The sequence below is a fragment of the Malus domestica genome, chromosome 17 (genome assembly GCF_042453785.1).
Source record: "Malus domestica chromosome 17, GDT2T_hap1".
In the NCBI taxonomy this organism is placed as follows: Eukaryota; Viridiplantae; Streptophyta; class Magnoliopsida; order Rosales; family Rosaceae; genus Malus; species Malus domestica.
Window position 1 is genome coordinate 13,183,893 of NC_091677.1, and position 23,970 is coordinate 13,207,862.

General features: G+C 39.8%; 2 protein-coding genes and 1 long non-coding RNA gene across 4 annotated transcripts; all 3 read left to right on the forward strand.

The window, feature by feature from the left end:
* The first annotated feature begins 1,863 nt into the window (after nt 1-1,863).
* Nucleotides 1,864-4,851, forward strand: LOC103405208 (uncharacterized). The gene is made up of 8 exons (XM_017324282.3): nt 1,864-2,360; nt 2,449-2,524; nt 2,785-2,914; nt 3,040-3,160; nt 3,804-3,895; nt 3,989-4,058; nt 4,163-4,245; nt 4,470-4,851. The coding sequence occupies exons 1-8, from the start codon at nt 2,037-2,039 to the stop codon at nt 4,564-4,566; spliced, it is 993 nt and encodes a 330-aa protein (XP_017179771.2). The 5' UTR covers nt 1,864-2,036; the 3' UTR covers nt 4,567-4,851.
* A 2,006-nt stretch (nt 4,852-6,857) lies between these two features.
* LOC139193846 (uncharacterized) lies at nt 6,858-7,479 on the forward strand. The gene is made up of 2 exons (XR_011578353.1): nt 6,858-6,987; nt 7,235-7,479. It is a non-coding gene; the product is annotated as an uncharacterized lncRNA (long non-coding RNA).
* A 12,186-nt stretch (nt 7,480-19,665) lies between these two features.
* On the forward strand, nt 19,666-23,914 carry LOC103405209 (receptor-like protein kinase). 2 transcript variants are annotated; one of them, XR_011578352.1, is made up of 3 exons: nt 19,666-22,810; nt 22,897-23,320; nt 23,763-23,914. XR_011578352.1 is itself a non-coding variant. In XM_008344185.4 (2 exons), exons 1-2 carry the CDS (start codon nt 19,966-19,968, stop codon nt 23,244-23,246), a joined length of 3,195 nt encoding a protein of 1,064 aa, XP_008342407.3. In that variant the 5' UTR covers nt 19,675-19,965; the 3' UTR covers nt 23,247-23,499. The 2 variants fall into 2 exon arrangements, 1 of the variants encoding a protein (XP_008342407.3); XM_008344185.4 differs by lacking the exon at nt 23,763-23,914 and having other exon boundaries at nt 19,675-22,810; nt 22,897-23,499.
* Nucleotides 23,915-23,970: the final 56 nt, after the last annotated feature.

A 23,970-nucleotide genomic window follows, 5' to 3' on the forward strand; every position in this document is an offset into this window, starting at 1 on the left:
ACTCTTAAGTCTTTTTAGTTACCCAAGAAGTTATAGTAACAATAAGTCTCAATTTGTGTTCCTCATCCGGTGAGTTTCGAAAGAGTTGAAACGGTTCCCATAAGTTTTGGAGTCAAGAGTAATGCCTGCAACTTATAAGAATATCAAACCGTTCGATTTAGCTCAAATTTTAGTATGATATAGATAAGAGGATACCGAACAACTTTCGTGAAGAAACAATTTCGATCTAAGCTACTAAAAAAAGAGTTTCAGTACGCATAAGATGTCTATCCAGTTGTCCACGGAATTGGAAACTGGGTTGGTATTTCAGACATCTGCGACGATCACACCGTTAGAATTTTCTGAAATTTTGATATGTTATAGGAACTGGGTGGACGAACAACTTTCAAGAAGAAAGTATTTCAATCCGAGGTTAACAAGTTGAGTTCAGAGCAAATGGTGATATACAGTCATACAACAAGAAATATAGTTGCTTCAAGAAAATCAGTAGTACAGAGATTTGAAGATGAAATGAAAAGATTTTCTTATTTGTGAGATTCCAGCTTACAGAGGTAAGAGGTAGGTAGTGCTTCACCGGATTTGTGGCGTTGTGCTTTCCACTGACACGAGAGCTTCTCGGGCTGATAACGTGTTGTAAAATTAGCGATATATGTGCAGTGGAATAACTGAAATAAGACACAATATTTACGAGGTTCCTCTACAGTCAGTGTGGCTGGAATACTTCTTTAGGGCAGCAGTGGTGCTTTCTTATAATTTGAAATAATAGGAGTACAAAGATAACTCTCTCTATTCTCCAATTTCTTCCTCCTCTCTTTCCATTCCTCCATAATTTCCTCTCTTTCTTTCCTCTTCCTTCTATATGTTGGTTTACTTTCTTCATTTGCTCCTTTGTTTTATAGGCAAAGCTTGAATGTTATACAAAGTTTAATGGGATGAGTTCTAAAGTGGTAGTGAGATGAGTTGTAAAGTGGTAGTGGGATGAGTGGCCATCCACATTGAATGACTTTTACAACAGTATGGTAATTCCATTGAAAATTTTCAATTTTCTTTTGGTAAATGCAGACAGTAATGCTAGAGGTTTAATAATTAGCACAAGTTTCAATAATTAGCATATAATTATGATTAATTAAGTTCACCAGTAAATTTGTTTTAAGCTTGGTATTTATTGGGTAATGTCTTGGGGGGCAAGCAAGCTATATGCTGAATTAAGTTGGGCTTCCAAGCTCTGGTAGAGGCAAAATCTTGAGGAATTGGTGCTACTACAATATAATTACCTTGCCAAATTGTGAATAACAAGATCAATTGTGTGTAACATGACGACCAGTCCTAAGATACGGTTATTAACACAGTGATTGGTCTTGCATTGAAGATTTACCTTCAAAATATTTTACCATGAGCAACTTGATAAACTTTTAGTGGTTGTAAGCTTGATCAAACAATAAGAGTATTCTTTTGTTTTAGTTCTGACTTTTATTTCTCGTTTACTAATCTGTAATTAGAATAGAAAGATTTAGATTGAATTATATTATTGATTAATCCCTAATCTCATAACATTTAATCCTTCAACTCCAAAATGACATTTTTTGGTACTTAACACAAGATCCATATATAAGTAATTAGAGGATCCAACCTTATAATGCGAAGATTAATCTTTTTTTTGGGTCAAATAATGCAAAGATCTATTTATCGTAATTGAATTGTAATTCTCTTTTCGAGATGATGAGAAGTTTTTTTAGTGTGATACATATAGTACTATATCTAAAATTTATGAGGAATTAATTAAGTTGTTTATTTATTTTAGCCACGTGTCAACACACGATTCAACGATTAGGTAAGTGAAGCTGAGGCTCCGCATCCTAAACAGTTTCAGTTTCCCGCAAATCCCAAATCGGCAAATTCCCAATCGCTCGCGGCAACATCCCATCCAAATCCAAACTCTCGTCTTTTACCTCCGAAAAATCTCAACTTTCTCCCTCCCTCCCCCTCCCCCCCCCCCTCTCTCTCTCTCTCTCTCTGGTTTTTGGGTACAATTCGACATGGCCGGCGCTGGGATCCATCCATACCACCAGCAATGGCCTCCCGCAGCCGCCGCTCCTCATCCGCCGCCCCCGGCTGTCGGCTCCATCGCTCCTCCTCCTCACCACCTCGTCGACAACCCAAACCGAGCCGTTACCGAAGAGGTCCGCACCATATTCATCACTGGTCTTCCAGAGGATGTGAAGGAGAGAGAGATACAGAACCTCCTGAGATGGCTGCCGGGATACGAGGCCTCGCAGGTCAACAACAAAGGCGAGAAACCTATGAGTTTCGCTCTCTTTTCCACTGCTCAGCAAGCCATTGCTGCCAAAGACGCCCTTCAGGTTAGCTTTGAATCATTTCTTACGGTTTAATTTTGATTTTTAATTTTTATGTTGAAATTTTGAGTTTTTGTTGGAATTTGGGGTTTAGGGTATGATTTTCGATTCGGAATCGAAGGCGGTGCTGCACACGGAGATGGCGAAGAAGAATCTTTTTGTTAAAAGAGGTGAGGATGGTGATCAAATTTGTTTTTGTTTTGAATTTGAATCGAGAGTTTTAGTGTTTTTGGTATGTTCGTAGAGTATTACCTACATTGTGGAGTAATCAGTGTCTTTGGTTTAAAGTTTCAATTTCGTTAGCGGGATACCACACCATGTTTGTCATACCACACTATGTTGGTTTGAATTGTAATATCAATGTTTTTTGGTTAGCTAGAGAGTTTGATTGAATATTTTGTGAGTCACTAATATGAGTTGGAAACTGTAGGAATTGTAGCTGATACAAGTGCTTACGATCAAAGTAAACGATTGCGAACTGGTGGTGACTACTCACAGGGTGGTTATAGTAGTCCATCTCCTTTTCATCCTCCTCCTCCACCTGTTTGGGGGCCACATGGGTAATCAAACATTGCTCATCTAATTTCAAAATAAAATTTAGTTGTTTCTGCTGTTCGGTAGAGCATATGTTTCCCTTTCCATATATATCACATTTTCTCATGTGAGTGTTACTTGTGTGGCCCAGGTATATGGCTCCACCACCCCCTACGTATGATCCATATGGTGGTTATCCTGTTCCTCCAGTACCAATGCACCCTCCTCCTCCTGTACCAGCACCAGCACCAAGTAGTTATGTACCTGTTCTGGTAATCCACTATGCTTCCTGTGCGTAAAATGTTGGGTAAAAAGTTTGCATTTGCTAATTGATGAGTTCGCATGAACCTTTGGACTGATTCACAAATTTCCTTTTTTCCTTGGATTGGGATGTGTGTGTGTGGGGTGGGGAGTTGAGATACTGATATTTATCAAGAGATATAGCTTGTCTAGCTATTACTTCGTCAAACAACCCCCGTGCCCCTTCTTCTCTTGTTTAGATAAATGAATGCATCATATATTGAAGAAAAATACCATAAGTGCAGCTGTAAAATGATACTAAACTAAATAAGCAGATTACCTTGGTTATTCATTTTTACCTTGTTTGTGTTCCCCACTTGGTGCGATGGCAAGTGTCTTCGCCCATAAGCGGTAGGTCTCGGGTTCGAGACTTGGGAGCAGCCTCTCCATAAATGGGGGTAAGGCTAGCCGACATTCACCTCTCCCAGACCCTGCGTAAAGCGGGAGCCTTGTGCACTGGGTACGACCTTTTTTTTGTGTTCCCCACTATCTTTCTTCCTGTATGTTGTACTTTTGTTGTTTCGTAGTGCCCAAATTCTTTGTAAATGTTGGTTGTTCATGATGCAGGAAGCCTATAATTTGTTCTTTTTTTACAATGGTTCTTGTTTCCTGCAGAACACTAAAGATAACCCACCATGCAATACCTTATTTATTGGAAATCTGGGAGAGAGCATTAATGAGGAAGAATTGAGGGGCCTTTTCAGCTCGTATGAATGTCTCATCCCTTATCTTAGGATGTGTTTCATCTCTATGTTTCATAAGAAAGATGTCATGCTAAACATGAATTTTTGGTAATGCAGACAACCTGGATTTAAGCAAATGAAGGTCCTAAGACAAGAAAGGCATACTGTTTGTTTCATTGAGTTTGAAGTAAGTAATATTTATTTCGTAGTTATGCTCTGCTTATTGACGTTTTCATGTTGGGATGCCCTTTTCTCTATTTTCTAAATGGATTTTCTGTATAATCCATGCAGGATGTGAACAGTGCCACCAATGTACACCAGGCTTTGCAGGGTGCTGTTATCCCCAGTTCTGGTTCTGTAGGCATGAGAATACAATATCCTTTTGGAATTTTTCTGTATGGCTGATATTTAGTTTGTTGTTTATGCAACTTAATATTATTGAACCATAAATAAGCATAGGTCAAAATTTGTGCTAAATAACTTTAAAATATATATTCTGAATTTTTAATCCACCTCACCACAGTTATATATGTCGCTCGTGACTTGTTTATGTTTCTTTTGTGATTGGCAATATATGTTTTTCCTTGACTATAAATACATATTCGAAGAACCCATTTGGGAGAAGGAAGGATGGAAACCACCCTGGTGCTGTCCCTACTGCCAATGGAGCTCCGCCGACTATGACATACCAGTAGCTTGAAGGGGATGTACTCTGTTCCTTATGCTACAGAAACACAACCACATGATAGGATGCATCTTGCAGCTGTTGCATGCATCCATTTCATAGTCACGTCATCAGCATTAGCATCTCTCCTCTTGTGAATGAATGCACATAGTGGCATCATGAACATACCATTTGGCTATGTTATAACGTGTTTGTGACATGCATTTTCAGCAGTATGTGTTAATGCCTGGATATTAGGGGCTCAAATATTGTTATCATCTTATACCGTATTTGTGACATGCATATTTCAGCAGTATATCTGTTAATGCAATATTAGGGACAGTAATATGGTTATCATCTGTAGGGTGGTGCATGGGTCTGCAGATTTGTTAGATTGGAGTGTTTTTTGCTTTATATTAAATTGTTGCACATTGAAATTAGGAAGGCGTCCATATAGACATCTTGCCACTTTTACATTTTTTTGTTTACATGGTTTTGAGATTCAATTATCTTAACCAATCATCTGAAGGTGTTCCTCAGTTCTATTTCGTGGCATAACTTTCATTCGGATGTGGATACTTAGGAAAACATGCCATTAATTGTCATGTTTTCCCTTCCATCACCTTTGTCATTTCCATCCCCATGACATTCTAATAACTTAGACTAATCATAGGTCATCGTTTAAGCGAGGAGAGTTAGACATGCAGTTTTACCATTCAAGATGTTCGAAGCATGGCTTTTCAGTAAGACGTTGGGTATTATATATGCTGTGTGGTTTATATACAGGATTTTCCAATACAAAATGAGAATGCACTATACATTTGAGGAGGTCTGGTGTCTGCAGCTGCTCGTTTGTTTCAGGTAATGTTTACTTCACTAGGCAAAGGTTACTGTCGGTCAGAACTTAATGAGGTTTTTTACATCGAGCATGAAGTTTTCTTGTGCCTCGGGTTAAAGCTGTCTTGAGATTAGTAGGTATCTTGACATTTATCAATGAGGGGAAACACATTTTGCACATTACAAGTTTGAAGCAAATATGATCGAACTATGCGTTGGTCCTTGAGTGCCATTGATTACTTATACGTGAAATGAGTTATAAGTTGTGAAGACTTAATGGAAATTTCCATTGAGAGGAAAAGAAGAAAGAATATTCTTTTGCTCCCAATTTTAGAATGGATTAACCGAAAGCATGGACCGAGATCTATAGCCATCAGAGTTTTAACTAAGAATCTAATGACTAAAGATTTAACGGTCTTGGATCTCGGTCCATGCTATCGGCTGGTCCTGTATGTGTTTGTTAGATGCGCACAAGAAAGAGTAGATGCCTTTATTTTAAGTGACTTTTTTCTTTTGGAAAAATCAAAGTTGAATTGATCGGTTCGTATTGCTTTTCTCAGTCCAAAATTTTTTTCCCGGCCAAGAAAGGGGATTAGGAATATTTAGTGGGAAAACAAACGTTTTATCATTGAAGACTTGGATATCAACGTCGATAAAACTCTAATTAGAAATTGATTTGACTGTAAAACTGGGTCGCATTCCGTGCGATACAACTTTGCCCCATTTGCTTTCATAGAAATCTCGTAGAAAGTTGGAACACCTAATTTCATTTCACCATTTATCGGTTTGTGGTGAGCATTACCATCGCATCAACTGCTTTTGAACGAGTGTGATTTAATCTGTTATACAAATCTTGAAGTTTATACAAATCTCGAAATATGCTCATCCAACGACAATTTATGTGGTGATAGTGATTACCATTCTTGATGCAGTGGCGACCAAATATTTTCCCTATTCCAACAAGGACGAAAACGATATTGTTCCAAAATCATATGAAGGAAGAATGCATCACATGCTTTATTGGTACGCCCTTCTTTCTATTTGTCCTATTATATATCACAATGAAAATTTTCAACTTTTATTTATTTATTTATTTATTTTTCATATAAGACCTGAATAACATCATAATTTATAAATAAAAAAACATTATAAACTCAATATATAAGAAGAAAAACCAAACCCATACTATTTAGTAACAAATGAATTTCCCAAACTCAGTGGACAAATAAAGGCCTGATCTCCCATTAAAGTTTTAAACTTTTAAAGTGTTTTTTCTGTAAAATTTATCATTAACAAGGTGTTTTGTTTCTTTCTAGTTTACTATTTATTATTTAAAAATGCTATTTTTATCATTTATTTGTACTATATTAGAAATTCACATGTGTTGACGAGATCTGTTTTTATTAGAGAAGTAGTACAAATAATGTTCCAAATAAACAATAAATGTAGCTGATTCTTTACTATTTCATTGACAAAATGTTGAATTTACCCACCCACACACCAACTATTACACTTATTTATATTTTTGACAAATAAAATGTATTTATTTTGGAGATAGTCAGAAGTCACAGATTGACAAAAAAAGAAGGGGAGAAGTCACAGAATTGAGTAGTAAGTAGGGCCTCCCTCCCTCATTCCAGTCTGATCTTCTCCACCAGGTTCTAAGGATTAGGAGATTCGGAGCATTGAAATTTGATCCAACGGTTGCAATTATTATCATTTTTAGAGAATCTTTTTATTTATAACCGTTGAATTAAATTTTAACCGTCCGGATCTTCGAATTATTAAGATTTGATGGGGTGAGATCTGGCTGGTATCTCTGTCCCCTGTTGTTGTCTGAGTATTGACGTGGTTGTGTGCAGTCATTTAATACAAATATGAACTCCACGTGTGGACACGACGGAGTCCACTTCCAGTCGCAACTTCCATACCTTCTATTCACATTGCGTAATGTCTTCTCTGGATTCTCTGCTTAAATATTGCCTTTTGCCAAAAATAAATAAATAAATAAGAGCATTTTCAAAGATGTGAAAATCTTTGATGAAATGTTACTATGTATATTTGACATCAAAAGTCTATTCAACTGAAATGTTATTTGTTGATTGAATTTGAAAACTTTATAATTTGGAGTCAAATTTAACATCAGTATCAAATTTATTTTTAATTTTCATTTTAATGGTAAGTCATTTGTTCGACTAACATTTCGACGAATAAAAATTGTTTCAATATTTTTTTAATAATTACGATAATTTAAAGTTCTATTTAAATAATAAAATAACATTTGACACATGTGTCATCAATTGCAATTTGACTATTATAGTTTGACATTTTATTTAGAGCTGGTTTAAGGGTAAATTGTCATTTGACACCTTAGTTATTTTTTTCATCAATTTTTAACTATTTGAAATTATCAAATTACCTCTCACTGTCAGATCAGATTTGATAAAATTTCATTCACCTTATGTTAGTACTGGCACAATTTTATCCACAATATTGAATCACGTACTATTATTTAATTGCAAAGTGGATGGCGTTTGATTAAATCTGATGGTGAGGAGTAAATTAGCTCATTTTAAATAGTTCAAGGTAATTACTAGGACAATAGTTTAAGGAGTCGAATGACAGTTTATTCAGTAAAGAAGTGATTAAATATGTCATATACAACATGTTTGTACCATACTTGACCAATCCCAAAACTACTGAGTACCGGTCAATGTTATACCGTCAAGGACCCAGAAGAGTTTTCCTCTAACCAGGAGGCCAATCACAGCACGACACGTGTCGACATCAGAAGCCAATTATAGCGCGACACGTGTCAACATCAGAAGCCAATCACAACATGATACGTGTCAATGTCAGAATGAAACTAAAAACTCTCTTCTATAAATAGAGATCATTCTCTCACAATATTTCCGAATGTCATTTGTACTAAATCATTCACTAGTACTTACTAAAGGAGAGCTTGAACCTATGTACTTATGTAAACCCTTCAAAATTAATGAGAACTCATCTACTCCGCAGACGTAGCCAATTTGGGTGAACCACGTACATCTTGTATTTGCTTCCCTGTCCTTACCCATTTACATACTTATCCACACTAGTGACCGGAGCAATCTAGTGAAGGTCACAAACTTAACATTTTCTATTGTACCAAAGTCCTCACTGATTTTGTGCATTAACATTTGGCGCCGTATGTGGGAACGACACTTATTCCCACTCTTTTCAGCTTTGTCAAGCTGGTTTCTACCATTTGTACACTCTTTTTTTACCAGTCATCCCTCTCCAACATGGGGAGCTAAGGAAGCTATAGCACACAGAATGACACCCCTCTTGCACCTAGTGCGAAGCAACGAAAGAAAAAAAGAAAGAGGGTTGCTCTTCAAGCTAAAGTCGATGAGCTAGAAGCTCAGAACAACAAGATAACAATGAAGAGTGAGGTCCTCCAGGAGCAGTATGAGAAGCTCTTTGAGACGCTCCACAAAACTAGGCGTACTTAAACATGCAAGCTCGTTACCCCTGTTGACATTAATCATCATCTGGGTGCCCCACAACACGAAGGGTCACTTTCCTTCGACATGGGTATCCCTGATGAGGAGCGAGCTAATCATCAAAACATTGATCAACATGAGACTTCTCTCAACCCAGATGCTTCGACCTAAAGTAGAAGAAGTGGAGGAAGACACCTTCTTGCAGAAGGGTTGGAAGGATCGAAAGTCGTTTATCGTGACTGCCGAGACTTCCTAAAGCAACGTCAAGAGAATCCCCTCCACATATGCTCGAAGATCAATGACCCAAGGGTTTCTAAAAGACTCAGTCCCCTCCCACGACCCAGGCCAGCTGTCAATCTAGGAAAGGAACGACAGGTCCCAGAGGAACATGAAGGTACGGGAGACTCTAAGGTATTCCAACAAACTTGCCCTAGAAATCAGGGGCGAGTCCAAGAAAAAATCACACGTTCTTGCTCAAACTTTCCTACTTCCAAGAGGCGATGGAGACTTACGAAAGAAAATTCCAGTGGTATATGACTCCACTCAGGACCCCCTTGTCCTACAGCTCTTTGAGGAAGTAAACAAGTTGAAGGCCGAACGTCAGGCCGAGATACCTGACTAGAACCAACCCAGGCTTGGCGCTCTCACAAGAAGGATCCTCAACACCCCCTTTAAGCGAAGACAAAACAAAAGCTTGGTTTACAACTCTATACTGGAAGGGAGGGCCCAATTGAACACCTTAACCTCTTTGAGTCCACCATGGCATATCGGATGTACACCGATGAAGAGCGATGTCTTTTCTTCCCTTCCACCCTCTCTGGCAGAGCTCTAAACTGATGACTTGTACACTATTCGCTAGATAATCCCCGACCCCAAGCAGTCAACACAGTGGGTCGAGCATGTGTCAAAACGACCCCTACCCCAAGGTATGAAGCATACACACATTTGAACGCCACATGCGTGGTCATTTACCTCAACATAGCACACTTGATATCGAAGCCTAAGTCGAGGCACCCGGATTACAAGCCCACGAAGAACATGGGCACGTTTTGCTGCTACCATGAGCATAACGGCCATGACGACGAGAAATGTATCATCCTTCGTGATCATATTGAAGCTTTGGCATGTGAATGAAAAATTGATCAATTCCTCCTTCACCCTCCAATGGGTAACCGTAACCAACGCCAGGTGAATGTGATATATTCCATAAGTGGTGGCACACCCATATCTAAATCTTCCAACAGGGCCATGAAAAATAATGAACGAGCTTTAAGGTCTGGCCACTAAGTGTTTCACGTGGAAGACATCAGGGGAGGTAAGTATCAAAAGCCTAACTGGGATCCAATATGTTTCTACCCTAAGGAAGAAAGAGGTATCATCTACCCTCACAACGACCCACTGATCGTGGAAGCTCACGTAGCCAACTTTGAAGTACGACGAATCTTGGTAGACACGGGGGCTTCGGTCAATATTATGTTTGCTGAAGCTTTCAGGGCACTTAATGTAGCTGAACACTTGCTCGATCGCTCGATTTCCCCTTTGATAAGCTTCTTCGGTGATATCGTGCAACCTTTGGGGAGCATACACTTACCTTTCACCATTGGTACATGCCCTTACACAGCTACTATTACCACTAACTTCCTGGTGGTTGATTGCCCAACGGCATACAATGTCATCTTCGGACGCACATGCATCAATGATCTCAAGGCCATGGTATCCACACATATGTTGTTAATGAAATTTTCAACCCTCTATGGCAATGGTTACATCAGATGAGATCAACTTAGTGCCCGATCATGTTACAACACTTCGGTCAAGCAACAACACCTGTCTGTGCCCAAGGAAACCTTTTTTCTATACATAACCAAGTTATAAAGACCAGCCTAAACGAAGCCAACTTGGATCATCACGGTGGCAACAGTCAACCCGATGATCATCGAGATAACTCTTTCACCCAGCAAGCACAACCCGCTGAAGAGTTGGAGAAGGTTTCTATCTCAAAAGATTATCCGAATCGCATAGTGAAGATTAGCATCATCTTGTCACCACTCATTTGGTTGGCATTGATTTCTTTTTTGTAAGAGAACACTGAGGTCTTCGCCTGGTCATACGAGGACATGCCAGGCATCTTTCCCGATATCATCTGTCATTGCTTAAGTATTGACCCCAAGACCAAGCCAGTGAGACAGAAGCGAAGATCTTATGACGCTGAATAGTACGAGGCAATGAATGCAGAAGTTGAAAAACTCGAAGGCATATGCTTCGTCTACGAAGTCAATTATCCAACGTGGATAGCAAATGTTGTCCTTGTTAAGACAGTGTGATAAGAAAAGCTTCATCAATGGAGGGCAATCACAATTCTTAAAAACTTCACACTCTTGATTAAGACAGTGTGAAGCAAAACCAATTTATGGTGCCAACAAGAGCTTCATCAATAGAGGGCAACCACAATTCTCAAAAGCTTCACACGCTCTTGATCAAGACAGTGTGAAACAAAATCAATTTATGGTGCCAACAAGAGCTTCATCAATAAAGGGCAACCACAATTCTCAAAAGCTTCACACACTCTTAATCAAGACAGTGTGAAGCAAAACCAATTTATGGTGCCAACAAGAGCTTCATCAAAGGAGTTCAACCACAATTCTCAAAAATTTCACTCTTGATCAAGACAGTGTGAAGCAAAACCAATTTATGGTGCCAACAAGAGTTTCATCAATGGAGGGCAACCACAATTCTCAAAAGCTTCACACACTCTTTATCAAGACTGTGAAGCAAAACCAATTTATGGTGCCAACAAAAGCTTCATCAATGGAGGAAAACTACAATTTTCAAACTTTAGAAACAAATTCAAGACTGTTCGAAGCAAATTCAATTTATATGGTTCATCCAAACCTTCGACTACTACAAGGTGTGGCTTGCATCACAATCTCTTGCTCAACAGTGTGGAAGCAAAATTTGTATATGTTGTCTCTCCCACATTTTCAAATTTCTAGTTTCCCCAAAAAAAAAATGGGAAATTTAACAAAGCTTTATCAATGGAGGACAACTACAAATTCTCAAAAGCTTCATACTATCTTGATCAAGATAGTGTGAAGCAAAATCAATTCGTGGTACCCAACAAAGCTTCACCACAAAAGCTTCATCAATGAATGACAACTACAAATTCTCAAAAGCTTCACACTATCTTGATCAAGATAGTGTGAAGCAAAATCAATTCATGTTACCCAATAAAAGCTTCAACACGAAAGCTTCACCAACAAAAGCTTCACCAACAAAACTTCATCAATGAAGGACAACTACAAATTCTCAAAAGCCTCACATTATCTTGATCAAGATAGTGTGAAGCAAAATCAATTCATGGTACCCAACAAAAGTTTCAACTCCAAACCTTCACCTACAAAACTTCAACTCCAAAGTTTAACCTACAAAAGCTTCAACACAAAAGTTTTACCCACAAAAGTTTCAACACAAAAGCTTTACCCGCAAAAGCTTCACCTACAAAAACTAGACCCACAAAAGCTTCACCTACAAAAGCTTGATCTACAAAAGCTTGACTCACAAAAGCTTGACCCACAAAAACTTCACCTACAAAAGCTTAACATACAAAAGCTTCACCCACAAAAGCTTCACCCATAAAAGTTTGACTCACAAAAGCTTCACTTACAAAAGCTTCACCCACAAAGCTTTAACACAAAAGTTTCACCTACAAAAGCTTCACACTATCTTGATCAAGATAGTGTGAAGCAAAATCAATTCATGGTGCCCAACAAAGCTTCAACCTCAAAACTTCACCTACAAAGCTTCAACACTAAAGATTCATCTACAAAGCTTAAATATATATATATATATATATATATATATATATATATATTTCAGAAATTCAAAAATTCAAAAATTCGAAAATTTGAAAAAAAAAAATTGTCTAGGCTTCCTCTTCTTTAGGCATAACAACTTTTATAACAAATATATATGAAGGAAGTGTTTTGGGCTACCACTTAGAAAGGAAATGCCTCATTCGTCAACTCCATCGACCGGAGATTTGGGGAACTCCTACCATATGCTACTGCACCTTGATACTCGGAAGTCTCACGACCACTCAGTGACTTGGATTTTTCAAGTCTCCAAGCGAGAAGTTTTCCTCGCTCGGGAAATTAAAGGAGCACTAACTCAACCTACATGCTTCACTCACAAAGCTTCAACAAAATGAAAAATTCAAAGAACTTAGTGAAGAATGCCTTGGTGTATTTAACACAATACGTTGAAATGAAGCAAAGCTTGTTTATTGATATCTTTGATAAGTCACAAATATGTACATATACATGAATCAAAATAAACAAACAAGAGAGAGCCTTCACAAAGGTTGCTCAGGAGAAGTCTCAGCAGTCGGCAGAGCCCCAGAAAGAGGAGGCATCAGAGGGTGATTATTCGGAGCCTCAGTACTAGGCAGAACCCTAGAAGAATGAGGCACCGGAGGTTGATCATTTGGAGTTTTATTACGCGGTACAGCCCTAGAAGACGAATGCAATAAATGCCTTTGGAACAAACCCACAAACCTCTGATGATCAAGTAAAATCTGACCATCAGATTATTGCAACTGGTCGAGCTTCCTCTTCATGTTTGTAGCATAGTCATGTGCGAGCCTGTGCAACTGTTTATTCTCATGCTTAAGCCCTCTGATATCCTGTTTGAGACTTATTACTTCAGCCGCCAATGATTCAACTTGGCGGGTTCGAGCAAATAGGCATTGGGCTATATTAGACATAGAACCTGCACACTGAACATTGAGAGCCAGAGAATCCTTAACAACCAACTCGTCAGACCATTTGGAAAGTAGTCTGTTATCTTTGGGAGTGAGAAGGTTCATGGTCACCACCGCAACAATCATATCATTCTTCATCATAGAGTCCCCAACGATAAAAGGACCAGTAAGGGATAAGAATGATGGGCGCTATTGAGAAGGCATGGCTGCCTATTCATTAAAGTTCAAGTCAAAACGACGGTCGGATGGGTAAGACATTTTCAGAAATGATGAAGGAGAAATGAGGTGCAATAAATCTCTAAAATAAGGGGAAAATTCCTACAAGCAATAACTCTTTGAATGTACTTCTTGCACACAATTGGTGCCCTTATAAAAGAAAGGTCAACAGGGTCGTTAGTTTAAAAATCGAAAAGGCACCACTTTCCACACGCAACATCAGCTCCTCAAGTACCACATATAATTTTGCCAAAGATCTTTGACAAATGTTAGACACATAAATTTTGAAGGTCCAGCTACCCTACTATTACCCACAATGGTAAAGGAACAGCACCACTGCTTTATAACTAGAAAGTCTTAATGTGTGTCAACCTCCATGCTCCGTGGCAAGGCAGACTGGCAAAAATCTCCAACCTTTACTCACATTCGAGAAAACACTCCCAATAAGATTGCTTGCTCAAAAATTAAAGAGGCACCGCTCTCCGAATCTCGAGAGCCAGACTTCCAACAGGATTATGTGCTCAAAAATCGAAAAGGCACCGCCCTCCAAATCTCGAGAGCCAAACTCCCAACATGATTACTTTCTCAAAAATGGAAGAGACACTACTCTCCGAATCTCAAGAGTCAGACTCTCAACATGATTGCTATCTAAAAAATCGAAGAGGCACCGCTCTTCGAATCTCGAGAGCCAGACTCCCAACAGGATTACGTGCTCAAAAATCGAAGAGGCATCCCCTCCGAATCTCGAGAGTCAGACTCCCAACAGGATTACTTTCTCAAAAATCGAAGAGACACTGCTTTCTGAATCTCAAGAGTCAGACTCCCAACATGATTGCTTTCTCAAAAATCGAAGAGGCACCGTTCTCTGAATCTCGAGAGCCAGATCCCCGACAAGATTGCTTGTTTGAAAACCGAAGAGGCACTGCTCTTTGAACTTCGAGAGCCAGATTTCCTTGGATAAAGCTTGGCTACAATCTCCACACGCAACATTAGCTTTCCAGATATCACAGACCATTTTTTCAAAGTACTCTGACAAAGTTAAAACACGTGAAGCTTGCAGCTCTCACTACATTGCTATGGCCAAGAAGGGTAAAGGAATAACACTACTACTTGTTGTTAGGGAGACTCCTATATATGTTGACCTCCATCCTCGACAGCCAGGCAGACCTGCAAAAAAAAAATGCTCAACTTTTCTTCACATCCGAGAGGGCACTCTCAGCAAAGTCTCTCGAAATACTCAGCTTCTTTTCCTCCCGATAATACCTCTGCAAACAAGCCACACCAGAGCAAGAGTATCTCATATCATCAGGGTTAAAAGGAAGAGTATCCCATATCATGTTTTTTCCCTTTCTTTTCCTTTGACCTTGTTCTTACTTGCAAGACAAGGAGAAAGAGAGCAATCACTCAGCACTTGGAATCAAGTTTCCAGTCAGTAACTGATTGCCTGGAACCCATTGCCTGATTACTTACCTGGCATTGCTCTCGAGTACTCATCTTCAACATCTTATGCTTCCAGATAAAATACCACATCTGCCTGAGGAACAAATAGGGCAAATGAGAATGATACAAGGAAGCATGTGGAGACAAGCGTAATAGAAAATGTGCTGATACATCCACTACTTTGTCAATAGCAAAAGTATCCCATATCATCAGAGTTGAACGTACTCTAGATTTAATGGACTTGTTTTGACCCTCAAATTCTTGAGTCGGCCTTATACTCTGGAGGAAACCAGAAAACCCTCCGGCCCATTTCAAGAATAAGCTTGTGGAAAGGTACTTCTTCAAAAGCAAAAGTATCTCATATCATCTCTTCTTCATTTGCTTCTCCTTATCCTTGTTGCTGTTTACGACACAAGGAGAAAGAGAACAATCAACCGGAAGCTGAAGTCGAACCTTCGATCTAGGTTGCTTGCTTGGAAGTCTGATTGCTTACCTTGTCTGTTACCTCATTCGGCAAATCTCCTACCTCGACGACTTGGGGAACTCCTATTATAGGGTTTGTATCGCACTTGACCAAGCCCGAAACTACAAGTAAGCTTCAAGTGAAATTGATACATTACTTTGTGCATCTTCATCGGTTAAAGATACCACCCCTGGATGGAGGAAAAGTACTTACAGAGAAGATGCCACATCTACATATGAGACAAATAAGGCAAGTGAAAATGATACCACACTTCGGTACTTAGAAGTTTCGTGATTACTCAATGGCTTGGATCTTGCAAGTCCCCAATCGAGGAACTTCCCTCACTCAAGAACTTAGGGGAATATTGTTTGTACCATACTTGACCAATTCCGAAACTACTGAGCACCGGTCAACGTTATACCGTCAATGACCCAGAAGAGTTTCCCTCCAACCAGGAGGCCAATCACAGCGCGACACGTGTCTACACCAGAAGCCAATCATAGCGCGACACGTGTCCACAACAGAAGTCAATCACAACACGACACGTGTCAATGTCATAATGAAACTAGAAACTCTCTTCTATAAATAGAGATTATTCTCTCACAATATTTCCGAATGTCATTTGTACTAAATCATTCACTAGTACTCACTAAAAGAGAGCTTGAACCTATGTACTTGTGTAAACCCTTCACAATTAATGAGAACTCCTCTACTCCGTAGACGTAGCCAATCTGGGTGAACCACGTACATCTTGTGTTTGCTTCCCTAACCTTACCCATTTACATACTTATTCACACTAGTGACCGGAGCAATCTAGTGAAGGTCACAAACTTAACATTTTCTGTTGTACCAAAGTCCTCACTGATTTTGTGCATCAACACAACACATTAATATTAGACGTATATGATACACTGTAATCGTATTTTGTTCTATTATGTGTAAATTTTTAAAGTATATAAATGACAATTAATTTAAGAATTATAATAAAAAGAGTTTTTTTTATATTAATTTTATCTTTTATTATTTTCAATTTCAATGTTGACTTTTGTCCTTATGATTAAAAATTTTTGTTAAGTGCCTTTCGATTCTGGTGGGGTCAAAAACTTGGTGAAAATCGGATCCATTGGGTTTCCAGGGAGAGATTGGGTCGGTCTAAGGAGGAAGGGGGTCTCGGCTTAAGGAGTTTTACGATTTTCAATGATGCTCTGTTGGCCAAACAGTGTTGGAGATTGATCTCTGAACCTAACACATTATGGGCCCTTGTTCTTAAGGCCCGTTATTTTCCTAATTGCTCATTCCTTGATGCTAAGAAGGGTGGGAGAGCTTCTTGGGTTTGGGCTAGCCTTCTTGCTGGAAGAGAGATTCTTAGGGCAGGTGCACATTGGCAGATCATGGACGGAAATGACACGAGGGTTTGGGTGGATAGATGGATCCCCCCCATCCCTTTAGGGAGACCGTCCCCGTTGGGGTCAGTTCAAGTTTCGAAAAATCTAAAGGTGAAGTCCCTTATCTGTTCGGTGAGTGGGGAATGGGACTTGGATTTTTTAAAACCTTTCTTGGCGGATTCTGAAGTTGAGGCGATATTGGATTTGCACACCGGTGATCCGATGCTTAAGGATAGATTGGTTTGGCCCTTTGATAAGAGGGGGTCTTATTCTGTGAAATCAGGCTACTATTGGAGTCTCAATCGATCCCATGTTCGTTGCCAACAACCTTCGAGGTTGGTCTCCATTCCTTCTACCTTATGGAAAATTGTATGGAAGTTGAAGGTTCCTCCTAAAATTCGAACTTTCATGTGGAAGACCCTGCATGCGGCTTTAGCTACAATGAAGAATTTATATATTCGAAGATCTTCCCCCTCTCCCACCTGCCCTCTGTGTAACTCTTTTGATGAGTCCATAGAACATCTCTTTCTTTTTTGTCCTTGGGTGGAGGTGGTTTGGTTTGGAGGAAGGCTGAATCTGAGACCTAACCGGCAGCATGTTCCGAGTTGGGCTAGTTGGCTCGTGCAAATGGGTGCGGCAGAGAATGGGACAGCGGAGGTGAGGATTGATCGAATTTCCTATATTGCTTTTACATGCTGGCATATTTGGAAATCTAGATGTGATTTTCAGTTCAACAATCAGGTTATCTATCCCAGCAGGGTGGTTGCTGCTGTCTCCAGATCGGTCTCGGATTACCAGGGGACAATCTTAAGGCAGAGCTCCCGTTCTTTGCTAAACCATTCGAGTTTGGGAGATGGAGTTAGGTGGTCTCATCCGGAGCCTGGTGTTATCAAAATAAACGTGGATGCCAGCTGGGAGGCAAAGTCGGGGGTGGGTTTCACGGGGGTTGTGGCGAGGGATGAGCAGGGTTGTTTTTTGGCTGCCTCTAGGCAGAAGATTAAGGCTACTGGTGTTACTATGGCGGAAGCTTTGGCCATTTTGCATGGGTGTAATCTGGGGGTAAGCAATGGATGGAATTCGATATGTGTTGAATCTGACTCATACGATGCTATCTCCTGTTTGTGGGATCCGGCTAAGAAGGGCAATTGGGATGCTTTTCCAGTTCTCAGGAAGTGCCTTAGATTGGGAAGGGCTTTTCAAGCTTGCCGCTGGTCTTGGGTTCCAAGACTGGCCAATTCGGTAGCGGACTGTTTGGCGTCGCGCAAGTGTAAGGAAGTATGTGATCATGTATGGGTCATTAGACCCCCATCTTCCCTGGTCCATGTTTTAAGTAATGATGGCCTTCCTTGCCCTCCATAGTTGTTTTTTGTTAGTTTGAGAAGGGACGCTTTAGCATTTGGTGCGGCGTCATGGTTCCTTGTACCTTCTTATTCTCCTTTCTGCTGTGGTGTAGTTTGTCTGTTTGCCACTTTGTTTGGCTTTCGTGTTCCTGTTTGGCATCTTTGCCCGGTTATGAAAATCTGTTTGCCAAAAAAAAAAAAAAAAAAAAAAAAAAAAAACTAATAAAGTCTTTTTTATTATTTAACGAGGACATAACCAATTCTCAAATCACAAACTTGTAACCACAGGGAACGTCGTGTCAATGTTTATTCCTCTGCCTTGTAAAGTCTTTTTAAACTAATAAAGTCTTTTTAAAAAACTAATCAAGTCTGTTTTATTACATCCAAGGCATGCGAATGTCGTGTCAATGTTTATTCCTATGCCTTGTAACGACAGGGAACGGGGGGATCGAGACATGGTTGGTAAAATATTAAAAAAAATGTCAATCCTCAGTTTCAACCAACTTTAAATAGAATAAAAACTCATATATTTTGCAATTTTCTTCAATAGTAGGTAATGGACGACTAACATCGAGTGCTAAGTAATATTAAAGTAATTCTTTTTAGGTAATTGTTATTTGCTATTATTTATAATTATAAAGAAATAAATTTATGAGGAAAGTAGAACAAAATTTTTGAAATGTTAATAATAATTCCTTTCTTTTTATTATATTAAAAAGTTGTGGTAAAAAAGTGGAAGCCATTCTTCCTCGCAGGTATGGTGTGTGTGAAAACCCCCACTGATTTCATCACATAATTTCCACTTTAAAGTATTTATCCTTATGTTTTGTTCACACACAAAAACACACAATTTGAATTTTTTTTATAACTTTTTTGGTTGTTAAATAACACACACACAAACACAAGAAAGAGTCTTTATCTTTTCTCGGTTCTGTCTTCTGTTGGAGTATGAAACATGACTCAAAGTCCACAGAAAGTCTCCAACACGTGGATCCGACCACATGACCGCATTATATATATTTTATGTAGTCACGGTTAAGTCATGTAAATATTATGTATATTTTTTTATAGAGATAATAAAATAAAAATAAATAGTAATATAAAATATTGACGTAGTTTAACCGTGACCACATAGCACAGGAAGTGAGAGGGCAGAGAATCTGCCTCCCATACCAAATAGCCAACACAATCCTCTCTCTCCTCTGTTTCTCTCTCTAGCATTTTTCTACTCAGTTTCCAGCTTATTTCTCAAAAGGCCAATTGAGTCTACTTATCTACATACTGCTGGGTTTTCTAATGCGATCTTAAAGCAGCTAGCTCACCACCAAAGTTCAAATCTTTACCAAAATCCCAACACAATTCTCTCTCTCTCTCTCTCAACATTTTCCACTCAGTTTCCAACTCATTCAAATGCAAAGAAAAGCTGAATCTGCATGCAGTAGCTAAAGCTCAAATCTTTACCAAGTAATTTTCTTTTTCTTCAACTAATTATATACCAAAGTATGAAGCTTTACCCCTTCAATTTCTTCTTCTTCTTCTTCTTCTTCTTCTTGTTATTCTGCTTCTCCGTGCCCATACCTATTGTATCTAGTTTGAGCTCTGATGGGGTGGCGCTGTTGTCCCTCCTCAAGCACTGTACTGTAATCCCATCCCCCATATCCTCCACCTGGAATAACTCTGATTCCAATCCATGCCAATGGATTGGAATCCAATGTGATAAATCCCACAATGTGGTTGCCTTAAACCTCACTGGGTTTGGAATTTCTGGCCAACTGGGGCCTCAAGTTGGCAGCTTTAGGTATCTGCAGACTCTTGCTTTGGGTTCCAATAGTTTTTCTGGCAAAATCCCAGTTGGGTTGGCCAACTGTAGTTTACTTGAGTACTTGGACTTATCAGAAAATGGATTTTCTGGTGAAATCCCTAAACCCTTGTTTTCGATTTCCGGCTTGGTTAAAATATATCTGTATAGGAACAGTTTGAATGGTTCCATCCCTGCAAATGTTGGGGATTTGAGTAAATTGGAGGAGTTGTATTTGGATGACAACCATTTGAGTGGAGTCCTGCCCAAGAGTCTGAACAATCTTAGGAACCTAGTGTATCTTCAAGTTAGTGGTAATCGTCTCCACGGTAGGATTGATTTGGGTTCTGGGGATTGCAAGAATTTGATTTTCTTGGATTTGTCACGCAATCAGTTTAGTGGAGGTCTTCCATCAACTCTGGGAAATTGTAGTAATTTAACAGTGTTTGGTGCTGTGAATAGCAACTTAACGGGGACTATCCCGTCTTCCTTTGGCCAACTAGAGAAGCTTGAACTTCTGCTCCTTCCTGAGAACCGTTTGTCTGGGAAAATACCTCCCGAACTTGGTAAATGCAAGTCCTTAACAGGACTACAGTTGTATTCAAACCAACTAGAGGGAGAAATTCCTAGTGAATTGGGGACGCTGAAATTGCAGGATCTTGAATTGTTTGAGAACAGGCTAACTGGTGAAATCCCAGTTAGCATTTGGAAGATTCAGAGTCTTCAGCAAATCCTTGTGTACAATAATAACCTCACCGGGGAGCTGCCTGTAGAGATGACTGAGCTGAAGCAACTGCAGAATATTTCGTTGTTTAACAACCTGTTTTCTGGAGTTATACCTCAAGGTCTGGGGATTAACAGCAGTTTAGTGCAGTTAGATTTTCTGAATAATAACTTCACTGGTACAATCCCTCCAAATCTTTGCCATGGAAAGAGGTTAAGGGTGTTGACTTTGGCTTCCAATCGACTTCAAGGTTCCATACCTTCTGGCGTTGGAAACTGCTCTACACTTTGGAGGTTGAAGCTTGAACAGAATAACCTGACTGGAGCTCTCCCGGAATTTGCAAAAAATCCAAACTTCGATTATATGGACATCAGTAGCAATGAGATAAGTGGGGCCATTCCATCAAGCTTGCAAAACTGTGGCAACCTCACAACCATCAATTTGTCCACGAACAAGTTAACTGGACCTATACCGCAGGAGCTGGGGAAGCTTGCAGAGCTTCGTACTTTGGTTCTTTTCCAGAACAGCTTGGTTGGTTCTCTGGCACCTCAACTATCGAATTGTACCAAAATGGATAAGTTCGATGTGCGGTCCAATTTGTTGAATGGCTCCATTCCGTCAAGTCTGAGAAGCTGGACAGGTTTATCAACACTGATTTTAAGCGACAACAACTTTACTGGCGGCATCCCAACTTTCTTGTCGGAGTTCGAAAAGCTTTTAGAGCTACAACTTGGTGGAAATCTGTTCGGAGGTGTGATTCCATCATCAATTGGAACATTGCAGAGTATGTTTTATGCATTAAATCTTAGCAACAATGCATTGACAGGTCTGATTCCTCCAGAGCTAGGGAAGCTGATAAGGCTCCAACGATTAGATCTTTCTCATAACAATTTGACAGGGACTTTAAAAGTTCTCGGCGATATGAGTTCACTAACTGAGATTAATGTTTCAGACAACAACTTCACAGGTCCAGTACCAGAGACGTTGATGAACCTGTTGAGCTCATCCCCAGTGTCATTTTTGGGCAATCCCTACATATGTGTCAATTACCTTCAATCGTGTGGCTCAGTGTGCGCAGGAAACAACAGTTTTAAATCTTGCAACAGTCCACCAAGCAACCAGAAAGGCCTTAGTAAAGTGCAAATTGCATTTATAGCTCTAGGATCTTCGATGTTTGTTGTTTTTGTGCTTTATGGGCTGATTTATCTGTTCCTCTTCCACAAAAAGACCAAGCACGACTTTGAGATCTCTGCTCTGGAGGGTCCGTCTACCTTGCTCAACATGGTACTGGAGGCTACAGAAAACCTAAATGATCACTATATCATTGGGAGAGGAGCCCATGGAACAGTCTATAAGGCCTCTTTGGCTCCAGACAAAGATTATGCAATCAAGAAGCTTCAATTTGCAGGGCACAAAGGAAGGCGTTTGAGCATGATTAGAGAAATTCAAACACTTGGGTTGATTAGGCAGCGGAATCTGGTTAGATTGGAAGACTTCTGGTTGGGAAAAGACCACGGTTTGATATTGTATCGGTACATGCAAAATGGGAGCCTTCATGATGTTCTACATGAAATCAAACCCCCGCCAACTCTCAAGTGGAATGTCTGCTATAGGATAGCGCTTGGAACTGCATACGGGTTGGAATATCTCCATTATGATTGTGATCCCCCTATAGTGCATCGAGACATCAAACCAATGAACATCCTCTTGGACTCTGACATGGAGCCCCATATCGGTGATTTTGGTATTGCGAAACTTTTGGATCATCAGTCTTCTGCAGCAACATCCATCGCAGTTGTGGGTACAACTGGATATATTGCACCAGGTAATTCTTCTGGTTTATTTTCGATTCAGAAATGTTTGTACATTCATGCACTCAATGAACCAAGTATTTTCCATGGTCTGTTGCAGAAAATGCATTTCGAACAGCAAAGAGCGTGGAATCTGACGTGTACAGTTATGGGGTTGTTTTACTTGAGCTGATAACAAGAAAGAAGGCATTGGATCCATCATTTATGGAGCAAACTGACATTGTAGAATGGGCTAGGTCAGTGTGGAGCAGCACGGAACAAATAGATCAGATGGTCGATTCAAGCCTTAAGGAGGAACTTCTGGATTCAAACACCATGGATCAAGTTATTGACGTGCTTATGGTGGCCTTGAGATGTACTGAGAAAGATCCGAAAAGTAGACCCACAATGAGAGATGTGATCAAGCAATTGTTAGATGCAGATTCCAAAGTGAGAAGCGTAAAGGGCTAGCTCTTGAACTTTCCCAGATCGATTATTGTTGCCTGTATATTTACTCTGCTTTATACTGGGTGTACTCTTAGGGGGTGTTTGTTGCGTCGGACTATCTCTGACTGGACTAGCTTCAAGGACTAAGCTGGACTGGCTTAGACTAGACTAAGCTGGACTAACTTAGTGAAGCGTTTGGTGCAGTGTTGGACTAAGAAGCTGGATAATAACAAATTCTAATATTATATTATTTAATATATAAATTATTTATATTTTATTATGATCTAAGTGATCGGAGATGACGAGGAGTCTATCGGGAATGGTCGTTGAGCATGACGAGGACGAGAGAGGATAGTCTTAGCTAGTCCTATGGTTATTGGGGGGTCTCGCTAAGACCTCTTAGTGAAGTGTTTTGTCCATGCTAGTCCCTTTTAGTCTCATTAATGTTAGTCCCAGCATGGAACAAACACAATATTGGACTAACAGCTAGTCCAGTCCAGTCCAGTCCCACTTAGTGAGGGCAAACAAACGCCCCCTTAGTGGATGGTTAGCGATGCATCTGTAGCAACTTATATGGAAAGGGTTCGCTACCGCCTGGCATTCTGGTCCAATAATAGTGTTGTATTGGAATGTCATCTTTTCTCAGTGAAAAGAAAGTATACTCGATCAAAGAAACAGATCTTCCATGAGAACGACTGCCCATGGCTCCATCAAACAAAACATTGTTCACATGAATTCGGGGTATCGA

What these genes read in the sequence shown, in the direction of transcription:
- LOC103405209 (XM_008344185.4), top strand. Translation starts at nt 19,966, where the DNA reads ATGAAGCTTTACCCCTTCAATTTCTTCTTCTTCTTCTTCTTCTTCTTC. An exon ending in AACTGGATATATTGCACCAG is followed by an intron (nt 22,811 to 22,896) that starts GTAATTCTTCTG and finishes GGTCTGTTGCAG; the next exon opens with AAAATGCATTTCGAACAGCA.
- LOC103405208 (XM_017324282.3), top strand. Translation starts at nt 2,037, where the DNA reads ATGGCCGGCGCTGGGATCCATCCATACCACCAGCAATGGCCTCCCGCA. An exon ending in GTAGTTATGTACCTGTTCTG is followed by an intron (nt 3,161 to 3,803) that starts GTAATCCACTAT and finishes TGTTTCCTGCAG; the next exon opens with AACACTAAAGATAACCCACC. An exon ending in TCTGTAGGCATGAGAATACA is followed by an intron (nt 4,246 to 4,469) that starts ATATCCTTTTGG and finishes GACTATAAATAC; the next exon opens with ATATTCGAAGAACCCATTTG.